This window comes from Acartia tonsa, chromosome 13 (assembly GCF_053477335.1).
Source record: "Acartia tonsa isolate MP-2025a chromosome 13, ASM5347733v1, whole genome shotgun sequence".
In the NCBI taxonomy this organism is placed as follows: domain Eukaryota; kingdom Metazoa; phylum Arthropoda; class Copepoda; order Calanoida; family Acartiidae; genus Acartia; species Acartia tonsa.
The window spans coordinates 10,299,533-10,324,107 of NC_137272.1; the positions used below are offsets into that span (position 1 = coordinate 10,299,533).

Consider the following 24,575-nt stretch of genomic DNA (forward strand, 5'->3'; position numbering starts at 1 on the left):
GAGCTGTTATGATGTATCATGAGGAATCCGGAACTACTGATGCCTCTGAATACCGAATTTATTTTGTCATTTCTCGCAAAATTAGACAATTTTGAATCATTTGAGACAAACTTTATAAAAAAAAACAAGAATGTTTGAACTTGATTTATTTTGCCGATTTTTAATTTTCAATCAATAAAAATTAATTTTTAGGACCCTGAACTGACTGATGTGAACGGGGAGTACCACAGGCTGGTGGATAATTTCAAGTGGGAGGACACACAGGAGGCCAAACCTGGCAAAAGTACTGCTGGCACTTCTGGAGGTCCAGGTACGTTTTTTTAATCCTTTGCGAGAAGTATTCTTTTAATCAGAAATAATAAAAAAGGTAAGGGTAGTATTGTTCATGATCATTATTCATGTTTAGGTATAATATATTTATAATCTATTGTCCTATCCCTTTAGATCCATGTATTTCACAAGTTGTAATACCTATTTCAGGAAGGCCAAGGCGTAGGATAAAATCTGGAGGTGCAAGCAGTGAATCTAATTCTCCAATAAATCCTAAACAATGGAAGCATGACTGTAATGATTTGCTCAAAAGGAATTTTTAGAGTTTTTATCGGCCTTTTTGGAAATAAATACATCTAGGTTTTACTACTTCCACAAATCCATAAAAAAAATCTATTCATCTTTGTCATTTGTATGGAATTAGGGGCCTCCCAAAACAGTGGTTGTTTAGCAATATCTCAGACTTTTAGTGTGCAGATATTACTTGTTTATTCAATGCATTATCATTATGTATTCTAAAATCTTTTTAGTTAACATGTAGAAAATTTGATGAAAAATCCGACAAAAAAAAACTCTAAAATCCACAGAATGTTCGCCATGCCAGATTCCGAGCCATTCAGGGAACCCGTGTCTGAGATAGATTTCCCCGACTATTCCCGTTTCATCACAACACCCATGGACCTCTCTTCCATACAGGGATTAAGCCTTAAATTTTGCGAATCTTCGTTTTGTCTTTCATAATAAAAATAGAGGTATATATGTATATAAGCATTTTTTACTGTGAATTATACCCAAGGTTTTATAAACATATTTTTTTGTTAGCTAGATCAAAAACTTTGAGTACTTTTGTTAAATCTTCTATGGTTGGTTCTAATAATCAGTGTCCATACTTTTCTGCAAAAAATTTTGATTTACAAAGGGGAAAATTTTGTTAATTATCATCACTGGAGGTGGGGGGGGGGGGGAGGAAATAATATTAATTGAAAATAATGGGGTGACGGTTTTTTCCGATAAAAGGAACTTGGAGGGAAAGCCTTTTTTGGAACATGTAACTTAATTTTAGGCCTAATCTTAGGAAACCTTGAGAGTTGGTGAATATAAAACCCCGATGGAGCTGAAGGAAGACATGAACCTGGTGTTTGCCAACTCTTTCAAGTACAACACAAGCAGAAAGTCGCCCATCATTGCCATGACCAAGAATTTGAAGGATTATTTCCTTGAGGAGTTTCAGGTTTCAAGCTATTTTTTTAGATGGTAGACTTTCATGAAATTCTGTATTTTGAACTGACAGAGTGGACAATGGACTATTTAATACACTAGTCTCCTAAAGTTTTATAAAAACGTTTTCTTTTTCGTTGGCTCAACAACTTTGGTGACTTTAATAAATTTTAATTTAAAGTTGAGTGTTCAAACGTTTCAACCACTAATTTTAATCTACTGAAGGGAGGGGTAATTTTGTTTTTCATCATCAATTAATCGGCTATTGTCTTATCCCTTTAGATCCCTCCTGGCTGTTAGCAGATATTTGCCCAAATAAAAATATAAATATATTTTTTAGATAATTGTAAAAGACTGGCGCAAGGTGAACCGACGCTTAACCCTGTTGAAAAAGAAAGGAATCAGCCCCTCTGTCACTCCTAAGGTTTGTTTTTAAAATCTTAAAAAATATATATAAAAAAATTTGCAGTTTCGCTCAACAAAAGAGTAAAACACTAGAAGGAAGGGGTTAAATAACTGTATTTTTCTATCCCAATTAACTTGTTCCGACTCTCAATTGGGTCTTTGAAAATCAACCAATGGTGTTGGGTATATTAACACAGGCAAGTAGCAGAAAACAATTTGCTAGCAGACGAAAAATGTCCTTAATAATTTCTTTTTCCCTGTTTATTTTAGAAGCAGGGTAGAACTCCGCAGAAACGAAAAGCTCGTAGGGATGACTCTGACGATGAGGACGAAGAATTTGATGAAACTGAAGGAATTTGTCTTTTAGTTTACCAGTGCCAATGCCCCCTAAAGGCCTCTAGGGGCATTGAAAGGAAATTGAGGGGGGTAATCAACAATCAACTTTCCATTTAGCTTTAAAAAAAAAGCTTATAAATCGTGTTCATGGGTATTTTTCCAGAGGCGCATTCTCATGGGTGGGTAAAAGAGAATCATATTGGTTCAGCAGTTAGTAAAATCCTATATTTCTTTTTATTATTCCAATATACAGATTTTTTATCACAGCTGCGATTCAGATTAAGGAAATAGTAGTTTTTAAAAAATTACGTAAAGTTGTAAGTAAATTTCCAGTCAAATACGCTTATAAGGTCAAACTGAAAATATGCATTTAATTATGCTATGCGTTTGGTCACCCTTAAGAACAGTTAGACTTAATAAGCGCATTTGTCTAGAAGCTTACTCACAACTTTACGCAATTTTTCAAAAGCTACTATATCCTTTCTGTTTTGAATTTGATTAAGGAAAGGCATATTGAGTAACGATATCAACTACTTTGCGAAAGTCAAACCTACAATAATTTTCACTGTCTCTACACAGACTTTTATATTTAATTTGCTATGTATGATTAGTTTGGTTGCTAAATATACATAAAAGGACATATTCGATTCAACAGAAACTGAAGAAGATGCATATGAGGATCCTGGGGAAGGCCCTTCATCTGCTCAAAAGGTAAATATTTATAGTTGCCATATTAGATCTCAAAAGTTTGATCTTCATCAAGAATGTCTTTCTTTTAGACTGTTCCTAGCCGATTTTCATTGTTTTTCATGCCTTTGTTTCTTTCAGAATGGCCGTGGTCGAAGGAAGAAGCCTGTTAAATATGATGAAGATTCTCAGTCAAGCGAGGAAAGTTCAGAAGAAACTCAAAATATCATTAAACCCAGGTAATTTTCTACGTTTTTTTAATTAAAGGGGTTAAAAGAGGAACAGATTGAATGCCTTGGCTAATAAGTAGGTGTTGTTCAAGAAAGGAAGAAATGTTCTTAAAAGAACTCTAACATTTTGAGACCCATGTTCTTTAAAATTGGCCTCACATAATTTTATTTTACTAAAAAACTTTTTGAGAAAAATTCTTACTTTAAATATTTTTTTTAGGTCTGCCAAAAAGAAAGCTCCAAAGGCCGTAGCATTTGATGAGGAATCTGAGACAGGTAAAGTTCTTTTTCTAGTAGCGCAGCTATAATCTATAATTGTCGTATGTTCGTCTGTCTGACCAAGCACGTTATTAACTTATATGTAACACGGTGTATTCTGAGAATTTTAACCCATAAATAGCTAAAATTATGCTTGTTCAAATCCCTTATTTTAATACATATGATTATAATGATTTGGGGGGGGGGGGGGTTAAAAATCCTTCTACCCCCCTTCCACTTCCCGATAAATTTTTTACCCCACTCCCACCATTTCAAATTAAGAAATAAAACATTAATTTACCAAAAAAAACTTTTTCGTGAAAAGAATTGAAAACTGTCTACATATTTATTTTGATTTTGATTTTTCAGAAGAAGAAAATAAGAGCAAGGGAAGGAGAAAACTTGTTTTAAGTGAAACAGATGAAGAAACACCAAAAGACAAAGGTATGGAAATTAAATAATCAATCTACTTTTCAGCTATGCAGTGTTAAAGCATTTTGTGTAAAGGAAGGATAAACTAAATTGTGATAAAATAAAAATATTCATATGAAGTTTAATACTAATATCAATGAGATAATCAGATGGATTATGCATTAAGAGATATAAGTTTTCCGGAATTTTAATGTAGGGAGTAGATTTGAAATCTGCATCAAATTTTAAGGATTTTTTATAAAATTCGTTTTTTGTATAATTTTTTATCTAAAAGCGGAAATACATTTTAAGTTAATTAATTTTGACCAATAGGATAGTTGGATTTTAAACTACCTGCGCTCTAATTGGTTGAATGATGTACGACATCCAATCAGAGCGCAGATTTTTTAAATCCACCAATCACGGATGCCAAAATTAATTAACTTAATTTGTATTTCCGCTTTTAGATAAAGAATTATACAAAAAATGAATTTTATAAAAAATCCTTAAAATTTGATGCAGATTTCAAATCTACTCCCTACATTAAAATTCCGGAAAACTTATATCTCTTATTATGCATGAAAAAAATTTTAGTTTTGACTTTCAAAAAACATTTAATGACATATTCTATAAATTATCATATTCTTTTAGGGGTTAACTTTAATTGATTCACATTACTTATTATTTGTGTAGGAAAAAGAAAAAACTTTTCTCGTATTAATTCGAAACCGAATAATATCCCGTTGATTAGAACCGGTTCACATCCATACGAAAAATTATGTCTAGCATTGTATTATATCCAGTTTTTTACACCCATAAAAATGTACAATCATTAAGTTAAAACCAGTTTTTTTAGCCCGTGCCTTCGGTATGTCGGGGCTAAAAAGCTGGTTTTAATCCCGTAACTGTACATTCTATATCCGCGGAAAGCTGTGTATAATACGATGCGAGAAATAACTATTACTGACTCAGCCTGTATATCTAGGTAAAGGAGTGTCTACCAAAGCGCTGAGCCGCCGACAACAGGCGGCAGCTAACCAAAGATCAGCTGAATTAGAAAACAGACAGCCTTCCGTCAGGAAATCATTGAACTCATTCTCCAGCTACATCTTTATTTAAAGTAACAATCTGTTTGTTTGTCTATCTGTCTGAACATTAAAGTAAAACACTCGAGGGTGAAAGGGTAAAATAACTGTATCTCCCCATCATAATGTCCTTGTGCCGATTCTCAATTGGGTCATTGAAAATTGACCAATGGTGTTGGAAATATTAACTCGGCCGAAAACAATTTAATAGCAGACAGACCGAAAAGGTCATTGAAAAAGGGAAGTAGGGAGGTAGTTATCTGTATCTGTTATCTTTACTATAGATCTGTTGTCTGTTTTCTCGTCACTGAACCGATATGGTTCTCCTTTACAGTGAAGTTTGTTTTATGTCCTGGATGGTTTTTTAATATCAGCTTCTAATTCTAAGTACAAAAATTCATTATTAAACTGGTGCCCAAAGTTTAAAGTCATGTTTTCTCATTTGTTTACTTTGGTTATTTTTTATGAAATTTTGGTTCTAAACTAGTAAAGTCTAATCTTCTTACCAATAATTTTAACTACCTACAGAAGTGGTAATATCATTGGAGATATATCAATTTATCGCCCATTGTCTAATGTCTATAATATAAGGATTCAGAGAGAGAGGGGACCATGGTCTGTTTATTTCACTGGTCCCCAAAGTCTTTTAATGACGATATCTTATTTGTTGACTTAAAAACTTTGGGTACTTTTTGATTGGTTGGTTCCAACTTTTGCAAGCAAATATTTTAATGTACAGAAGGGATATTATTGTTCATTATCAATAGGGATATATTGACTATTCCCTAAAGATCCCTGAAAATTCAATGATGATTATTCAACAGTCCACGAAAGCGAGGTGGGAAGGGGGAGAAGAGAAAGAGAAGAAGAGAGGAAACAGAGGAAGAAGATTCAGAAGATTTACCCATCTCACAGAGGAGAGGAAAGAGAGGAAAATCAAGGTACTGTGAATTACACGGGTCCCCAAAGTTCTTTAACAATCATCTATTCTTTAAAATTTAAAAAACTTTGGGACTTTATTTTTTATGCCTTTCTTCTAAAATGGGACCTCCAAAACATTGATTTCCAAAAAAGTTTGCGTGTCTGACCGTTTTTAACACTTCTACCAATGTTAAGCTTAGAACATTTCCAGGCTACCTTTTTAATAGTTTGGTATATATTGGCAATTTTTATTGTATTTTTAATTTCTTTTCGGCTAAGAGTACTAAAAATAATTTACAGGGGCAATTTTCTTGGGAGGGTGGGAAATGGAGATATCTTCCCTTAAAATAGTTAAAACCATTCCTGAGGTAGATTCTTTAAAAAAATTTGCCCCACTAATCGCATAGTGGGGCAAAATTTTTTTAAGAATCCACCTCTGGACATATAAAAGAAGCTTCACTGTAAAGGAGAACCATATGATATAAGTCCAGCGGTTTGCTAGTCCTAAAGCTACAGACAAGACAAACAGATATTCTGCCACTTTTATATAAGGATCCAAATTTCAGGAGAAGAAAGGAATCATTTGTTGTTGATTCTGAAGAAGAGTTGTCTGAGGAAGAGACGGAGGAGAGCACTCCTGAAGAGGATAGTGATGAACAATTTTCAGGTGACTTATCACAAATAATTAGGAGCCAGAGAGAAATGGGACAATGTGGGCTGTTCATTACACTGGTCTCCAAGGTTTTGTAATAAAGGTTTCTTATTCGTTGGCTTAACAACTTTGGGGACTCCAGTAAATTTTGATTGGTTGAGTGTTCAATCGTTTCAACCACTTATTTTAATCTACAGTAGGGGTAATTTTGTGTACCATCATATCATATGGAATGTACATCAATTTATCGGACATTATCTTATCCCTATTTGTTTAATGTCTGATGTCTAATTGTTTGTTTTATATTGTAATACAAAATCATATATCTTTGATGGTATACTTGTAACTTATGCTTGAAATAATTTTTCCGTAATGCACTTAATGCAACTTTACAAATAAGTTAATGATAGACAAAAGAATACCTAGCATTAATTAAAAAAAAAAAAATATTCTCTTTTTGCTTAGAATTATTTCATTAAAAAATGTAATTCACAAAATTACTTAATTTTCTATTAAAATGTTTGTCTTCTTTTTTTAGAAGACTTTGATGAAGAGGAAGAATACGCGCCGCGCAGAAAATCCTCGGCAAAAGGCGGGAAAAGTAAACAGCGAAGACGACATTCATCGGATGGCGGGAAAAAGCAGCGGGGAGAGAAGAGAAAACGTGATATTGATTCTCTCGCTCCCAGGCCGCGCAGACAAGCTACTGCCAGAGCTTTATCAAGGTAGCTTTTTCATCGTGTGTTTTTTTAATTCAAATGTTAAATATATTTATTAAAACCAAAGAGAAAGAGTATAGGTATTGGACTTAAAATTAACCTGTAGGTAACCAGTGGTCTTTTATGTTGACTTATAAAAGGGGTAGTTTCACGAAATGCATTTGAACTTAATTTAGTGAACCGCATATTTTTTGCTAGTTAATGAGTTTAACTATATTTACATGGCATATATTTGAAATAATTTAAATTTTCTACCACGTAGTTTTGAAAATATCAAGACTTGAAAAGCGTCTTTTTATAATATATATGCAATTTAAAAAGACGATTTTCAAGTCTTGATATTTTAAAAACTACGTAGTAGAAAATTGATATTCTTTCAAAGATATGCCATATAAATGTAGTTTAACCAGGAAAAAATATGCGGTTCACTAAGTTAAGTTCAAATGCGTTTTGTGAAACTACACCTTTGGGTACTTTTATTGAATTTTGATTGGTTGGTTCAAAACTGGTAGTATCCAAACTTTTCAACCAATAATTTTAATCTCCATAAGTGGTTATTTTGTTTATTATACTTGTGGATGTATACATTGATAAGTCAAGTCCTCAAAGTTTTACTTAAAATATAATTCCCTAGATTCGCCAAAACTGAATCTGATGAAGAGAGTATGTCTGAAGAGGAGGAGAGAACCTCTAGGAGAAAACGTTCCAGACATGACAGACAGGTAAGGGAATGACCGACAGAGACAGACATTTGAATATTTTGATATAAGATAAGATTTTAAGTTGCATTTTTTTAAGTTGATTTTATGTATTCAATTTCAGAGAGGAAGGGGATAATTGACTGTGAATTGATTGCACTAGTACCCCAAGTTTTACAACCACGTTATCTTATTCAATGGCCTAAAAACTTTGGGTACTTTTATTGAATTTACAATGGTTGGTTCCAAACTATGTGGTAGTATTTAATTAAACTGTTCAACGAATAATTTCAATAGAAAGAAGGGGATAATTTTGTTTATTTATTCTTGGGAGTGTACATCAATTTATCGTTCATTGTCTTTCTTCATTGTTCATCCCTAAATATTTCTGGATTTATTTTTGTTTAGGGTCCAAGAGAAGAAATGCGGCCGCCAAGAGGGTCATCTAGCAGATCTGCCGGGCAGTCGGAAGCTGCTGGAAGCAGCAGCAGCTTGAGTAAAGCAGCTGAAACAGTCACAATTTCAGCTGCTGATAGCAGTACGGATCCAAGGATTAATGAAAGGTAGAACTTATTTTTAAGAAATTTGGTATTTCAGTAGTTGATATTTGTGCATTTTTAGTAGATTTTACATCAGGAACAATTTTTGCTTTCTTTTTTATTAGTGCAGCATTTTGTTAATTAGCTTAAAACCAGGGAGGGAATGGATATTTGACCAACTCCCAAAGTTTATAACTACATTAGGTATCTTATTTTGATTTGTTAGCTTTAATCTGAAATTGTCTAAACATTTCGAGGAATAATTTTAATCTCAACAAGAAGAGGAATTCTGTTCATCATCTTAACGTTCATTGTCTTAACCCTTAAAATCCCTGCTTAAACAAACTTGTTTGTTAAGACTTGGAACCGACTCTGACCAGGAGCCGCTGCCACCTCCATCCACCTCGGCCAGGTAAAAACAGCTGTTTTACTTTGTTATATACTTAATTAATTGACAGAATACTATTATATAAATCCTGGGATTACTTTGAATTTAAGTATTAAGTTAGTATTAGGCTATGTAACTTCCCTCTGTCCCCTAATATATTATGGGCAGGCACAAAAAGTTAATCAAGAACAAATAAACCAAAATTTTTTTTTGACCTGTTTACATTCTGATTCTAAAATACAATTCCTATAAGAAAGGGGAAATATTGGACTTAGATTTATAGAAGTAATCAAAGTTTTACGACTTAGTCATCTTGTTTTATTGGTTATTGGTTAACTCTCAAATTTTGGCTACTTTCATTAAATTTTGATTGATTGGTTCCTAACTACTATTGTCAAAACATTTTAACCAATACTTTTAATCCGAAGTAGGGGAAAGGGATAGTTGAATGAAGTGCATTTTTGAAATATGGTTTAAAGTATAAGTTACAAGTAAACCATCAAAAATGTATGATCTTGTATTACAAAAACTAACAAACTATTTGACATCACTAGATTATCGTCATGCTGTTTTTGCGAAAATAAGCCAGCTATATAAATTCCATATATCACAAGAATGCTATTTTCAAGTCTTGATATTTATAAAAACTACATTGTAGAAAATTTAAATTCTTTAAAATATATGCACTAAAAACGTAGTTTTTAAACCATTGAACAGAAAAAAAATATGCAGTTAACTAAATTCAACTTTAAATGCATTTCGTGCAACTACCCCTATTATTTTTTACAAATGGGGATGTATAGGTAATGTATATTGATTGTATCGTTTAATGTCTTATCCCTTAAGATCCCTCATATAATGTCTTATCCCGTAAGATCCCTCCTATATATATTTTTGTTTTATTCCAGAAGATCCGCAGGTAGAGGAAGTCCAAGGAAGAAAGATTCCACAGTCAGACTGGAGGATTATTCTAATGAGGAACTTCTCATGGAAGCTTCAAGGTATGATAATTTTCTGTTCTGCTTTTGTTAGGTCATTTCTCTCAAAGTTCCTAGCGAGCAAAGACCCCACCCTCTCCCCCCATATTTTTGAAATATATAACCTACCCATACCCAAATTCAATTAATTTATTTTTTTCCTATAGATAAACACAAACACATGAAAAACTTCCTCGTATTTTCAATTAGTTTAAAACAAATAGAGCGTTTTGTCCTTGAATATGCACTTTGAAACAGACTTTTAATTTTTTAAATTGCTCTTATAAGTGGTTGTGCCTCTATCTCCTGCTTGTCTGTCTGTCGACAAAGTTACCGATTTTAAATTCCTTTCTCTTTCCCCCTCATGCTCAATTTTATTTTTGCTTAAACAAACTAAAAATGAGAAAACTTCCTAAACACTCTGTAAGAGTTGGACTTCAGCTGGAACAAACAACTGAATTAACCAGAAGAAAAAATTTCGTAAAACAAAATTAAAAACCACTTTAAGTATATATAATCCATCTACTATGCCAGGCGTGGGAGAAGAAAGCATTCGTCGCATCACGAAGACGCAGGAGGCCCCAATGAGGAGATGGGCAGGGGTAAAAGAGCCAAACGACCAGTCAGATATCATGAAGAATCTTTTGATTTCAGGACAGGTTAGTGTATTTGCTAAAGTTTTAAAGCAAATTGACAAGTCTATTTATGGTTTTTACGAAATCAGCTGTTTCTCACAATAAATGTATGATTATAGATGTAAACTGCAGACAATTACCTGATATATTATTCAGTGACCTCTTAGTGCCTTGCCTATCTACCTACTTTACTCACTGTCTATCTATCTATCTGACCTCCAGTCTATCTGTCTATCCAATTTACGGGCTTTTTTGTATTCAAATTACTGTCTCTATCTAACCTATTTATCTGTCTAACAGGCTGCCTATCTATTTTACTTTCTATCGATCTAGATGCCCCAGGACGAAGTGGAGGCTCGCGGCGTAGATCTGGTGCCAGGCCAAACTACCTGGATCAATCATTCTCAAACGACGAGGCACATTTTATTTACTTTGAATTCAATAGCGGCTTCGCCCCTTGCCTCTAGGGACTTTGCCTTATGAGGTAAGGGGAAGTCAACCCTCCTATATAGAGTTTGTTTTTTTAAAAATAGGCACTGCTACAGGCTGACGCCTAGCCCTACAGCGCCTACCTAAAAAGAGGGATTTGAGGATTTTTTGTTTTTTTTGGGGGTTGGGCGTGTCCCACCCCCCAAGAAAATAACCTAAAACAACCACAGGACCAATAAGACCAATCAAGCTACTTTGTATTATAGATAAACCCTTTGATTCCACTATCTTAACCTGAAAGTCCTAACTGTGTATGTTAAAGAGTTGTGCCTGGTTTGGGCTAAGGCATTCCCCCACTCTTCTGTTTCCAGTCTCGCCAAAAAATAACTAAAGATGTTAAAAATGTTTGTTTTTGAGAACATGTCACCACATTGGCGGTCCTTAATTATTATTTTGTAGCACTTCGAGTCTAAGTTTACTCTTTCAAATTTAGTTTGCCAAAATAAATAAAATGTTTTCAACAGCAGGAATCTCAATCCTATATCCCTGTATCACGTGGAAGACGACGTTCAAGGAATGCCGCGCAACAAGCTGAACAGGATGATGATTTTTCAGAACAGGTATTTTGTTAAGAATAGAAGGGGCAATTTTGTTTTACATAATTGGGAATACATTGTATCATCTCTGTAAATCTCTCAATTTATCATCGTATGTTCTTTCCCTTATATCCCTGCTGAAGAAAATTAAAAAGATTTGCAAGTCTCATCTTCAGGAGGAAGAGGAGGTGGATCACAGACGAGGCAGTAGGGGAGGAGGTTCCAGGCGGGCAGCACCAGTCAGCAACCAGATTCTGGAGGTTGTACCTGGAACAGGAGGAGCTGGAGGCCCGGAGGACAGTGGGGATGAAAGTGATTTTGGAAGAAGGTAATTTTAATGTTTATTATTTATTTATCGCATAGTATTAAAGACAGCTTGGAAATAGAAAATTGTCTGTAATACGATGCTAAACAAAATTTTTCAGTGTGGATGAGAACCGGTTCTAATCCGATGGATATTAATTGGTTTTGAAGCCATGCTGTAAAAAATAAAGGGGAAATGCTTTTGCTAATAAGTATCGCCTAAGAACATACAAAAGGTCTTTAAAGTAAAAGAGTTTATATACCAATATCATGATAAGGATAAACTAAAAGTTTACAATCTTTTATTAGAATAAAATATCTTAAAAATGAAATTTTATAATTGAATTTAACATTAAGACCTAATTAAGAATACACAGAATTATAAACAACCAGCAAATATTTTTAATACCAATAAAATCTAGGAGAACTTTATCTTCTGATTAGCCCATTCAACACACTTGATAACAAGGTCCAATACACCTAAAAATAATAGATATACATGCAAGATAATTATCTTTTTAATTCTTTAATGTTGTTATGATTGATACAATTCTCTCCTACTCCTGATAATAAAATTTAAATTTGCCAACAATAAAGATAATTTTTAAAGTTAGTAGGTATGTTTTTCAACCTAAAAGAAAATTTGGTGTCATTTTAAAAAATTGACTAAAATTTACTCTTGCTCACCTAAAGCAGATAAACCAATCCACAATCCAAGGGAACTTCCCACTTCAACTAAAAGAGCAAATTCATCATAGTTGCTTGAATCTGTATACACATCAACCTTAAGAATTATAAACATATATCATTATTTAATAAAAAAAATGTGCCTATTTACCATGCAATCATGAAGTTTCAAACATGAAAGAAAATATCAACTAAAATATTACAAACAATACAATATATATTTAAATGATAATTGTACATTATATTAAATTATTAATATAACTATAGACACTGAAATTAAATGACAAATATGAAAAGAAATAGTCCATAAATACAAACAAAGAAATGTAAATACAATACTAATTGTACATTCTATTAATATACCTATGGAACATGAAATTAAATAACAAATATGAAAAAAAATAGTCCTAAAATATACAAAAAGAAATATAAACAAAGGCTCTATGCTTTATTGAGCATGTTTTCTGTATTTTTAAAAATGAGCATCTTACCTCCTTAGAAAAGTAGATTGATATAAAGTTTGCACTAGGGTAGTTGGACCTATGAAGTGTTTTGACAGCAAAGTATTTTGTCTAGAAAAGTATTATGTATGTCAAACAGTAAAATAATATTCAATGGTCAGGATAAACTTTATGGAAGTCAATACAAGGAATCCTGCTCTATTGATATACCTGAAAACAGGGAGGTAGGCAGGCAGATATCATTGATACACGTCTGCTATAAATCATCTCATAAGTTACCAGTTGAAAGTCGTTGTATGTCTTATCATCAACTGTTATTGGCTCTGTACAGGGATTATCAGTAGATATCCATTCTGGTAGGCATCCAAACTTTGGTTCAAGTTTTTTTTTGAACTCATTCTTGACACAGTCTTCATATCGTAAATTTTCAGCTCTGTAATCAGTGCAGGTAACTCCTTTCTGTAATGAATGATCTACAACTGAAACTTTGACAGTGTAGGCTTTCATCTCATATAGAGCTCCTTCATGTTCATACATTCTGATTGATTCTATTGTGTCTCCAGAGAATGAGTGCTTCTCAATCCAAATTGTGTTATCAGTTAAGGGATCAACAATGAAAAATTTGAGATTACTCGTAGATGTCAATTCAAGCTCTTTATCAACATCAAAATCTGTCATTTTTGTACAGAAGCCATTGGGTTGGATAAAAACACTTTCCATTGTTACATTATTTCCATTTGTAATTTTAATATCTGTGTCATCATCATCTGTATAAACTTCATCGATAAGTTGAGCATAAGTCAGGTTGTCATACTTTCCTCTCCAGCTCAACATTTTCTGAATGAAAATAACATCAACATTTTTAACATTGAATATTAAAGATAAATGATCCTTTTAAAAAGAAATAAAATTAGTAAATACAAGTAGTAAAATAAAAACTTTGAAACTTACTGATCCATTAATTCTACCCATGAATATGTCTGAATTGTAAACATATCCATGTGCCTGTCCTGCAACATAGCTGTACTGATCATCAACACAAACATAGATCTTTGGATCTTCAAGCTGAACATAGAATTACATTTAGCTATTCTAAAAGAAAAAATTGTGGGGGATATTTCTCACACTTTTTTAAAACCAAAACTAAAAGTCAAAGGAAATCAACTAAATAAAGAGTTACAGCTCTGAGATTTAATATGGCAGTTCAAGAAAAACGTTCTACTTTATAGAATTGTTTTTTAAAATCTTATAAATACCTGATCTGTTGTTGTTGTTGAAGTCAATGAGACTATAGGCATTGAATAGTACTTCTGTAAGGCTGCCTATGGAAGTTTAATTAAATTATGTTGAAACAGCAATGACTCAGGAATGTTATTGATTCAAACCTTACACTTATTTTTTCCCCAACATTTTCTAAATTTTCAAATAGTTTTTTACCATTAAAAAACGTAACAGTTTCAGGTTCTTATTGCTTAAAAGTTTTTCCCTCTTAGACCCCATAAATATTAAAATTTAATTATTTCCTTGGTTTGGTAGATAAAGAAAGCAAATGCAAGAACTTGAATAGTTATGTACAGAAACTTGTTCGTGTTGTTCATTTTGAGTGTTGATTATTACTAAACCTATTCAATATGTAACTATGGACATACAATTTTTTGGAATTCATTAATGGTAATTTCTTTTAAATTACTATCATTTGATCATAATCAAATATCTTCAATGCAGGTGTTTCAAGACTTGTTCAAGAACATTCTTATTTAATATTTTTTCATTTTAATTTGGCACAGATTATTAAAGAAATATACCTATTTCATTGCTGGATCTTTAAATATTTTTGTGCTGCCCACTGCCACTGCCAGTGCTGCCAATAAAAAAATGGATATTTAAATCAAAATGACAGTGGTGAGCCAGAAAACACTTCGGAATTACCCACCGGCTCAGTGGCAGTAGTTATTTTGCGTTACCAGTAAGCCAATGGGCGTTTCCAAAGTGTTTCCAAAATTGGCTCAATATAAGCATCAGCAGTGGGATCGCTGTGATTAAAAATCCAACTTTGTTCTAAAAACTGGTTTAATGGAGTTTGGATGCTTATTGGCCAAGATATTTCCATTCATGTTGTTAATTTCAAGCATTTAATTCATACCAAGTATAGCTGAGACATTTGAACTCACTCTCATTGTTTTACAACTTTCCTAACATACTTATTTTTCAATTTTAATACACCGTACAATAGGTAATATATGTAGGTACAATCTTTTTCATTATAAACCAAGTAAGGGGGGGGGAAGTTTGTACACTTATAGGAAATGAAATTCAGTACCAAAGTTTGGGAGGGTACTGTGGGCTTGTTTTTAAAGTTATCAACCTAATTCTTTTTGTAGGCTCTCTTATATGACTGGATATACACGTATTTCTTTGAAAATTGAATTTCGGCACTTTCCTTCTAGTGGCTTGTGGAGCAATAGACCCCCCAAAACACTAAAAATATGAGTTCTGAACTTATTTTTAAAGATATGAACCTGATTTTTTTTTTATAATACTTTTTTAACATAACCGAATCAACGAACCATTACAGATTTCATTTTGGGACTTTCCTTCTAGGGCCTAGTGGAGCAATAGACCCCCCAAAACACTAAAAATATGAGTTCTGACCTTATTTTTAAAGATATCAACCTGATTTTTTTTAATAATACTTTTTTAACATAACCGAATCAACGAACCATTACAGATTTCATTTAGGGACTTTCCTTCTAGGGCCTTGTGGAGCAAAAGACCCCAAAAAACACTAAAAATATGAGTTCTGACCTTATTTTTAAAGATATCTACCTGATTTTTTAAAAATAATACTGTTTCAACATAACCGATTGAAGAAACCATTACGGATTTCATTTTGGGACTTTCCTTCTAGGGGCTTGTGGAGCAATAGACCCCCCAAAACACTAAAAATATGAGTTCTGACCTTATTTTTAAAGATATCAACCTGATTTTTTTTTATAATACTTTTTTAACATAACCGAATCAACAAACCATTACAGATTTCATTTTGGGACTTTCCTTCTAGGGGCTTGTGGAGCAAAAGACCCCCCAAAACACTAAAAATATGAGTTCTTACCTTATTTTTAAAGATATCAACCTGATTTTTTTCAATAATACTTTTTTAACATAACCGAATCAACGAACCATTACAGATTTCATTTTGGGACTTTCCTTCTAGAGCTAGTGGAGCAAAAGACTCCAAAAAAACACTAAAAGAAAATTGAAGAAACCATTACGGATTTCATTTTGGTACTTTCCTTCTAGGGGCTTCTGGAGCAAGACCCCCAAAATCTACGTACTATTACAGATTTCATTTTAGGACTCTCTTTCTAGGGGCTTGTGGAGCAAAAGACCCCAACACTAAAAATATGAGTTTTGAGCTTATTTTTAAATATATCAAACTGTTTTTTTTTTAAATAATACTTTTTTAACATAACCGAACTAAGAAACCATTACGGATTTCATTTTGGGACTTTCCTTCTAGGGGCTAGTGGAGCAAAGATCCCAAAAACACTAAAAATATGAGTTCTGAGCTTATTTTTAAAGATATTAACCCGATTTTTTTATAATACTTTTTTAACATAACCAAATCTACGAAACAATACAGATTTCATTTTGGGACTTTCCTTCTAGAGCTAGTGGAGCAAAAGACCCCCCAAAACACTAAACATATGAGTTCTGACCTTATTTTTAAAGATATCAACCTGATTTTTTTAAAACACTTTTTTAACACTGAACTTGGTAACTTTTAAAGAAAACTTTTTTAAGAACTGACTTAATGAACCATTACAGATTTCATTTTGGGACTTTACTTCTAGGGACTAGTGGAGCAAAAGACCCCCCAAAACACTAAACATATGAGTTCTGACCTTATTTTTAAAGATATCAACCTGATTTTTTTAAAACACTTTTTTAACACTGAACTTGGTAACTTTTACAGATTTAATTTTGGGACTTTCCTTCTAGAAGCTAGTGAAGCAAAACACTAAAAATATTTTTTTAATGTGAAATTTTTTCACATAAATGAACTATGTAATCATTACAGATTTTGATTTCCTTCTAGGGTCCAATGAAAATGCGCTTGAATCAATTCACAGTCATATTCAAATATTATGTAGTATTCTTAAAAAAAATTACATTAAGACAACTAGATTAAGGTTTCATAATACTTGGTATAGAAATACTGTACAAAGACTAAAAATGATGATGTATCCTAACAAATTTTAAAAAATTTAAAAAAGTCAAAAACTATCTACATAAAGGGTGAGCAAAAAAAAATGCGTAGATTTTTAAAATTCAAATTGCGCGGCTTGTGTTAATAGTAGAAAAATGTTACGCATACCATTAGAACCGATAAGAAGTCTATTTTTTGGAAATTTAAGAATGATTCCTCTGCTACGTATAGTTAAGGAGCTACATGTTAAAATGTCCCAACTGACCTAAAACTTGGCTTGCGAGTAAATTTTGGGACATTTTACCACCTAGCTCCTAGATTATTTGTAGCACAGGAACCGTTCTTATATTTCCAAAAAATACAGTTCATAGCGGTTCTAACGGTATGCTTAATATTTTTCTACCTTTAACACAAGCCGCGCAATATAAATTTTAAAAATGTACGCACATCTTTTTGCAAGAATTATTGTCTAATATTTACTAATATACTCGCAAGTCAAGTTTTAAGTCAGTTGGGACATTTTAACACGTAGCTCCCTAACTATACGTAGCAGAGGAATCGTTCTTATATTTCCAAAAAATAGACTTCTTGTCGGTTCTAATGATATGTGTAACATTTTTCTACTATTAACACAAGCCGCGCAATTTGAATTTTAAAAATCTACGCATTTTTTTTGCTCACCCTTGAATTGAAAAAAATTAAGTATTCAGTGTAAAAAAAGAAAACTAGTTATTGATTGGTTTTTCAATTGCAACAAATACAGCATGTCTTTTGCCCCACTAGCTTCTAGAAGGAAAGTCCCAAATGAAATCTGTAAAAGTTACCAAGTTCGGTTATGTTAAAAAAGTGTTAAAAAAATCAGGTTGATATCTTTAAAAATAAGGTCAGAACTCATATTTTTAGTGTTTTAGGGGTCTTTTGCTCCACTACACCCTAGAAGGATAGTCCGAAAATGAAATCTGTAATGGTTCTTTGATTCGGTTATGTTAAAAAAGTATTATAAAAAAATCAGGTTGATATCTTTAAAAATAAGGTCAGAACTCATATTTTTAGTGTTTTTGGGGGTCTTTTGCTCCACAAGCCCTAGAAGGAAAGTCCCCAAATGAAATCTGTAATGGTTTGTTGATTCGGTTATGTTAAAAAAGTATTATAAAAAAAATCAGGTTGATATCCTTTAAAATAAGGTCAGAACTCATATTTTTAGTGTTTTGGGGGGTCTATTGCTCCACAAGCCCCTAGAAGGAAAGTCCCAAAATGAAATCTGTAATGGTTCGTTGATTCGGTTATGTTAAAAAAGTATTATTAAAAAAAAAATCAGGTTGATATCTTTAAAAATAAGGTCAGAACTCATATTTTTAGTGTTTTGGGGGGTCTATTGCTCCACAAGCCCCTAGAAGGAAAGTCCCAAAATGAAATCTGTAATGGTTCGTTGATTCGGTTATGTTAAAAAAGTATTATAAAAAAAAATCAGGTTGATATCTTTAAAAATAAGGTCAGAACTCATATTTTTAGTGTTTTGAGGGGTCTATTGCTCCACAAGCCCCTAGAAGGAAAGTCCCAAAATGAAATCTGTAATGGTTCGGTGATTCGGTTATGTTAAAAAAAGTATTATAAAAAAAATCAGGTTGATATCTTTAAAAATAAGTTCAGAACTCATATTTTTAGTGTTTTGGGGGGTCTATTGCTCCACAAGCCCCTAGAAGGAAAGTGCCGAAATTCAATTTTCAAAGAAATACGTGTATATCCAGTCATATAAGAGAGCCTACAAAAAGAATTAGGTTGATAACTTTAAAAACAAGCCCACAGTACCCTCCCAAACTTTGGTACTGAATTTCATTTCCTATAAGTGTACAAACTTCCCCCCCCCTTATATTGAATAAAAGAATTTGATATTTTTAGTAAATTACTGTCAAAGCCGTCCATGGAAAATTAATTGACGTTAAAATTTTTATTATAAAGAACTTAATATGGTTTAATGTTTTTCAATACTGACAACACCAATTTATTTTTGTATTGAAGTATTCATACTGACAATTATACAAGTATTTAAAATATATATTATGAACCATAATTTTTAACAATTCATACTCTGTTTTTTTTGTTAAAAAGTTGTTTAGGTACTTTAAAAATTTAAAGAAAAAATAAAATTGGGGCGAGATAAATCACTTAAATAAGATTTTAAAATTATTTCAGTTTTTAAGTACAGATAAAACTTCCCCCTCAAAAAAATGGAAAACAAACTAATTTTGGAGGCGTATGAATCATTACTACTCAGAAAATCACTCGAACTAAGCTAAATAAAATCACGCAACCTTAAAAATATATTATTGGAATTATTTTAAATGTTCAAAACAGATGCCCTCCTGCTCCTCCGTGATGAAAATAGAAATATTTGCCTCAACATATTAGTTAATGACACTTGTTTGTTTAGGAAAAGATCTCGGCGTGTACTGACCAGCAGGTCCACACCTGGAGGATCCTCTGCAAGTAGTTCCAGGTATAGTTCTATAGTTGAGTAATAGTATATAGTGTACTGACCAGTAGGTCCACACCTGGAGGATCCTCTGCAAGTGGTTCCAGGTATAGTTTTATAGTTAAGTAATAGTATATAGTGTACTGACCAGCAGGTCCACACCTTGAGGATCCTCTGCAAGTGGTTCCAGGTATAGTTTTATAGTTGAGTAATAGTATATAGTGTACTGACCAGCAGGTCCACACCTGGAGGATCCTCTGCAAGTGGTTCCAGGTATAGTTCTATAGTTGAGATCAACCCCCCCCCCCTTATGTTTAAAAGAAGGGGGGAGGGGTTCTAATACTTTAGGTAAGGTTATATGGGTTCTGGGTATCCAATCAGAGTAAGGACACTGCAGGTATGGGCTTCGCAAGGTTAGGGCCTCCTGCAGGTGTAGGCCCAGCAAGGATAGGCAAGGGTTAGGCATAGAATTTAGTTAACCCCTTCCCCTTTATTTTAAATGTATTTGCAAATGAGGGGGTGGGTTACATGGTTGTTAGGTACAGTTTAGAAAGTGTAGCAACCTTTTAATCATTTTCAGTTCGATGTCATTTAAACATGATGATAATTATTTTTTAATAATCACCCAATCCTTGATTTCTGGAATATTGATTCCTTGTACAATAAGGTATAAGGCTATAATTATCCTGTTTATACGTAATTTGCGATAGATTTATATATAATTAGTTATTACTCGTCCAACAAATTTTGATCTTGAATTAAAGTCTTAAATCAAAATGTTTAAATTTTGTTTTAGGCGGCCGCAAAGGCAGTCGGCAGCCGCCATTGTGGGTTACCGCGACCTAGATTCGTCAGATGAGGACCTGAGCTCTAGACGGCGGCGGGCGAGGAATAACAGCACCCGCGGCGGATATCCTGGTGGTAACAGGAACCAAGATGATTCAGGTAAATTTCAGGGATTCTAATGGATAAGACTGTTGACGATAAATTGATGTACATCCCTAAAATACGCCTTCTCTACGTATTTGAAGATTATTGGTTGAAAAGTTTAACACTGCATTGCTAGTTTGAAACAACCAATCAAAATTCGATTAAGTTTTTTTAAAATTAATGGTACCATTATTATTTACTAATTACCTCACTCAATGGAAAATACTGAATGGAAGGGGGGGATACGTCCTGGTAAATTAAACCAAGATGACTCAGGTATTTTGGATGTAGTTAATGCTGTAGAAGATGTCTGGCGGTTTCTCAACATTGCATTTGGCTCCTTAATGAACCAAAAAATGTATTTTTTTATGCTTATTTTAGGTTAGGTTAAGTAAACGTAAATGGTATAAGAGCCCCTAGGGTTAGGCCCTTAAAAAAGGTTTTAAGATTTAGAATTTGTTTTTGCTGTATGTCGGCCTGTCGGTAAGGTTAAATCTGGACATCTACTCTATAGCACACTTATACATATATTTCTATAAAGAACACTTATTTTCTATTGCCAGGAAATATATATACCTACGAGCAGAGTTGTGGATCCGGATCTGCAAGGATCCGCATTTTTTTTTAGTCCAAGGATCCGGATCCGCAAAAACATGCGGATCCGGATCCTTGGACTCAAAAAAATGCGGAAAAAATGGAAAAATCTACCTAAATTTATATAAAATAGTCACTTACAAAGACATTCAAGTGATGAGAGCCAATCTTTAAGGTTTAGGTTCAGACTTAAAAATTATAAGTATTTTTGACTTCGAGATTAAGGAACAAATTTTTTTTGAAAAATTTGGTGATTTTATTTTTATTGTCAAGGATCCAAGGACCAAATTTTGAGGATCTGGATCCGCATACAATCAATGCGGATCCACAACTCTGAAGGTGAAAACTCTGCTTTACTGTCCATTATTTTTATGTGCTTCGCTACTTATGGATGTTGACACTCTTGTTTATCTTTATCAATGTAATGGGAATATTAAAATACAAGTTGTTGAAAACAATTCTCTGGAAAGACAGTTAGATCAGAGAAATGCAGGGATCTAAAGGGATAAGACAATGGCCGAATTCATGTACTTCTCCAATGATAATAGAAAAAACACCCCTTTTGTAAATTTCAATTAGTGTTTTAAACATAGGGACACATAACTTCATGAAAAAAAACAATCAAAAATTCCAATCGCTTAGCTTACAAATAAGTAAATCAATTATTATAAAACTCTGGGAACTAGTGTAATAAACAGCCCAATGTCCCCTCCCTTCCTGAGAGAAATGACATTTATAATGTCAAACACGTAAAGTTGTTGATATTTCATTTCATAATATCATTATATAACTTTGTTTTAAATCAGGAATCTTAAGGGATAGGACAATGGACTATAAATTGATATTAATCCCCAATGATGATAAAATAAATTACTCCCTCTATAGATTATTCAATAGTATATTAGTTGGGAACCAATATTTAATTAAAGTACCCAAATTTTTTTAGCTAGCTAAACTTTTTATACGATTCACAGTATATAACTTACTTGGTCCGATAATCTGTCGGTCATGCTTAAAAATACAAAAAGCAGAAAGTACCTGGATGTTGTCATCCTCGTTGAACTACAGGAATACGGTATAGCCAACAAGCGAAATAAATTTAAAATAATATTTGGGGGGCAAATATAAAGGTTGTCAAATCTACCAAGTGAAACAACAACAGCTGAAAATCACGTATCGGTTTCTTGATTTTTTCATGAATTATTTTCGTTGTTTGTATAAGCTAGTTGAACTAACTCTTTATTTTCTAGAAATGTCTGAAGACGACGGTCAACACGAGTCTGGGGGCGGAGGAGGAGGTGTCAGCTCCAGGGGGAGGGTCAGGAGGATCAACCGAAGATTACTGGAATGATACAGGTATACACAGTTTTTAGTCTCTGTCTGTCTGCCTGTCTTTTTAGCTTTAGAAAGAAAAGGCAAAGCGTTTTTTTTGGGAGGAGGGGGGGGGGGTAGAGTTAATAGTTAACGGTTGATTTATCTTGTAAGGGGGGATAATAAGAAGCTTCACTTAAAAGAGAACCATGTCGGTTCAGCGGTTAGCGATATCCTGTTACTTTCATATAGGGATTATTATTGTTACATAGTTGAATAACAGGTCGCTTCTAACTAATATACTAGTACTGTGTTATATTTATTTTATTTTTATTTTTTTTAGGCTTTTCTAAACTAAACGCCAAGAAGAAAAAATATTCAACAACACAAATCTGTTGTAGAAAGCAAAAAATATCAGCTATATATTCTACAGGGAGATAACAATGGCAGAAAAAAAACAGATCCACACCCTTTCCCCTCTCTGAACTCTTATTCAACTACCAAATGCCGAATTTGCACTCAAAAATTATTGAAAGATTTATCGCTAATTGCCATGAAGATTGATAAATATCCCCTAAAATTATAAAAAAAATCCATTCAAATAAACGTTTGTATATCTATTTATTTTGTAATTTGTATTATTTTTTTATTACTATAATAAGTAACACCAAAAATTGTATTTTTATTAGATGTCTTAGTTTAGTTTAAGTTTCATAATATCTTTGAATCACCATTCATATTTTCATTTTTTACATTAAAGGGGGATTTTTAGAGATTTCGTAATCAGTGTAGTTTTAGCATTTTAAAGAAAAAAAAATTAACCAAGGATAGAAGGGACATATGACTTTAAATAAAATTAGTACCCAAAGTTTTATAATATAATCTTGTTTTCAAGTTACGTTGGCCAAATTATTAATGTTAACACTTTTCAACTAATAATTTGGATACCCACAAGAGGTAATTTTGTTTATCATTATTGCGAATTTACATTAATTCATTGTCCATTGTCTTATCCTTGGAATTTTTAATGAACTTTAATTTTTGTAATCTGCCCAAAGCACCTTGACTACGATATTCGGTTATAGTCCCTTTCGTGGCAACGAACCTTAAGGGGCGATTCTTTGTATTTTTCACAGTAGCTTTTCTCCTATTTCTAGCCCCTGCGGGGCCAATTGCCTAACCCTATGGGGAAATCATCTAACCCAATACAACCTAACCTAAAATAACCTATAAAAAGCCATTTAAAAATACGACGAATCGCCTCTTAAGGGGCGTTGCCACGAAAGGGACTATTCCCCGATATTCATATAACAATTATCCCTCTCTTTTCACAAGATTTTACTTTTACATGTCAATAATTTTATTGTATTATTGAAATTAAAACAATTTTTTGTCATATTTTTATATGTAATGATTATTGTATTTATTGCATTATTTGTGAATCCAAAACTTAATAATGTGTCATTTTTAAGTAACCAAACCTGTTTGTATTAAGTAAAAAAAAGTTTGATAATACAGTGCGATCCTATTATATTATTCAAAATAACTTAACCTTAAAACAATACAACAATGTTTCGATTGTCAACTTTACATTTATATAAAAAGCTAATTTTACTTACTTTTTATTGGGCCCTTTGGGGAAAATCCAACCCACAAGGCGTTGAGTGTTAAAATGGCGTGTAAAAATTATTAGAATATAATCGGGGGGGGGGGGAGGGTGGGTGGAAGGGGGGGTCTCCTAATATCCCGCAAAAACAAGTGTTAAGTTCATTCAGATACCTACATACGGTAAGCTAAAAATATTTTTAAATTATAGCTTGCTTTTTTCAAAAAGTTTTTTTACTTTTCAAAAGGTTTACCTAATGGTTTCTATAGGTTAAGCGTTTAACTGCTGTATTTTAACATTCCAAAGTAAGATTTTGATATGTATTTAAATTGAGCTTTCTAATACCACCATTTTATAGGATGTTATGCAGGGTCAAAATTGATTTTTAACTAATATTTTTATCACAAAACTTCAACTTTTTGGACGCATTGTAATTATAAAACTTTGTCGAAATATGTGATCTCCATTATTATGAAATAATTTGTGTTCAATTTTACTTACAATAGTATTTATAGTTAGATACATGGCTGGATTGTTGTGTTTTAG

General features: G+C 32.8%; 2 protein-coding genes across 6 annotated transcripts in view; one reads left to right on the forward strand and one right to left on the reverse strand.

Annotated features, from left to right (window-relative positions):
• Nucleotides 1-24,575, forward strand: part of BRWD3 (bromodomain and WD repeat-containing protein) — a 69,616-nt gene that overhangs the window by 23,395 nt on the left and 21,646 nt on the right. Inside the window, exons 37-63 of one of the 5 annotated variants that reach the window (XM_080181121.1) lie at nucleotides 193-310; nucleotides 481-581; nucleotides 856-964; nucleotides 1,344-1,501; nucleotides 1,829-1,912; nucleotides 2,164-2,243; nucleotides 2,883-2,940; nucleotides 3,058-3,155; nucleotides 3,367-3,422; nucleotides 3,774-3,848; nucleotides 4,801-4,891; nucleotides 5,722-5,841; nucleotides 6,388-6,488; nucleotides 7,012-7,198; nucleotides 7,827-7,914; nucleotides 8,299-8,453; nucleotides 8,788-8,841; nucleotides 9,726-9,818; nucleotides 10,329-10,453; nucleotides 10,763-10,845; nucleotides 11,383-11,478; nucleotides 11,631-11,782; nucleotides 19,547-19,576; nucleotides 19,660-19,695; nucleotides 20,385-20,533; nucleotides 22,363-22,468; nucleotides 22,767-23,877. In XM_080181121.1, the coding sequence (XP_080037247.1) occupies nucleotides 193-310; nucleotides 481-581; nucleotides 856-964; nucleotides 1,344-1,501; nucleotides 1,829-1,912; nucleotides 2,164-2,243; nucleotides 2,883-2,940; nucleotides 3,058-3,155; nucleotides 3,367-3,422; nucleotides 3,774-3,848; nucleotides 4,801-4,891; nucleotides 5,722-5,841; nucleotides 6,388-6,488; nucleotides 7,012-7,198; nucleotides 7,827-7,914; nucleotides 8,299-8,453; nucleotides 8,788-8,841; nucleotides 9,726-9,818; nucleotides 10,329-10,453; nucleotides 10,763-10,845; nucleotides 11,383-11,478; nucleotides 11,631-11,782; nucleotides 19,547-19,576; nucleotides 19,660-19,695; nucleotides 20,385-20,533; nucleotides 22,363-22,463 (2,598 nt within the window). In that variant the 3' untranslated portion in view covers nucleotides 22,464-22,468; nucleotides 22,767-23,877. Of the gene's footprint in view, nucleotides 1-192; nucleotides 311-480; nucleotides 582-855; nucleotides 965-1,343; nucleotides 1,502-1,828; nucleotides 1,913-2,163; nucleotides 2,244-2,882; nucleotides 2,941-3,057; nucleotides 3,156-3,366; nucleotides 3,423-3,773; nucleotides 3,849-4,800; nucleotides 4,892-5,721; nucleotides 5,842-6,387; nucleotides 6,489-7,011; nucleotides 7,199-7,826; nucleotides 7,915-8,298; nucleotides 8,454-8,787; nucleotides 8,842-9,725; nucleotides 9,819-10,328; nucleotides 10,454-10,762; nucleotides 10,846-11,382; nucleotides 11,479-11,630; nucleotides 11,783-19,546; nucleotides 19,613-19,659; nucleotides 19,696-19,825; nucleotides 19,862-20,384; nucleotides 20,534-22,362; nucleotides 22,469-22,766; nucleotides 23,878-24,575 lie in introns of those variants that run through there. The other 4 variants (XM_080181123.1, XM_080181124.1, XM_080181122.1 and 1 more) reach the window with 4 other exon arrangements.
• On the reverse strand, nucleotides 12,050-13,739 carry LOC145304563 (uncharacterized). The gene is made up of 4 exons (XM_080146473.1): nucleotides 13,116-13,739; nucleotides 12,936-13,016; nucleotides 12,445-12,541; nucleotides 12,050-12,237 (listed from the first exon to the last, which is right to left on the reverse strand). Exons 1-4 carry the CDS (start codon nucleotides 13,737-13,739, stop codon nucleotides 12,176-12,178), a joined length of 864 nt encoding a protein of 287 aa, XP_080002599.1. The 3' UTR covers nucleotides 12,050-12,175.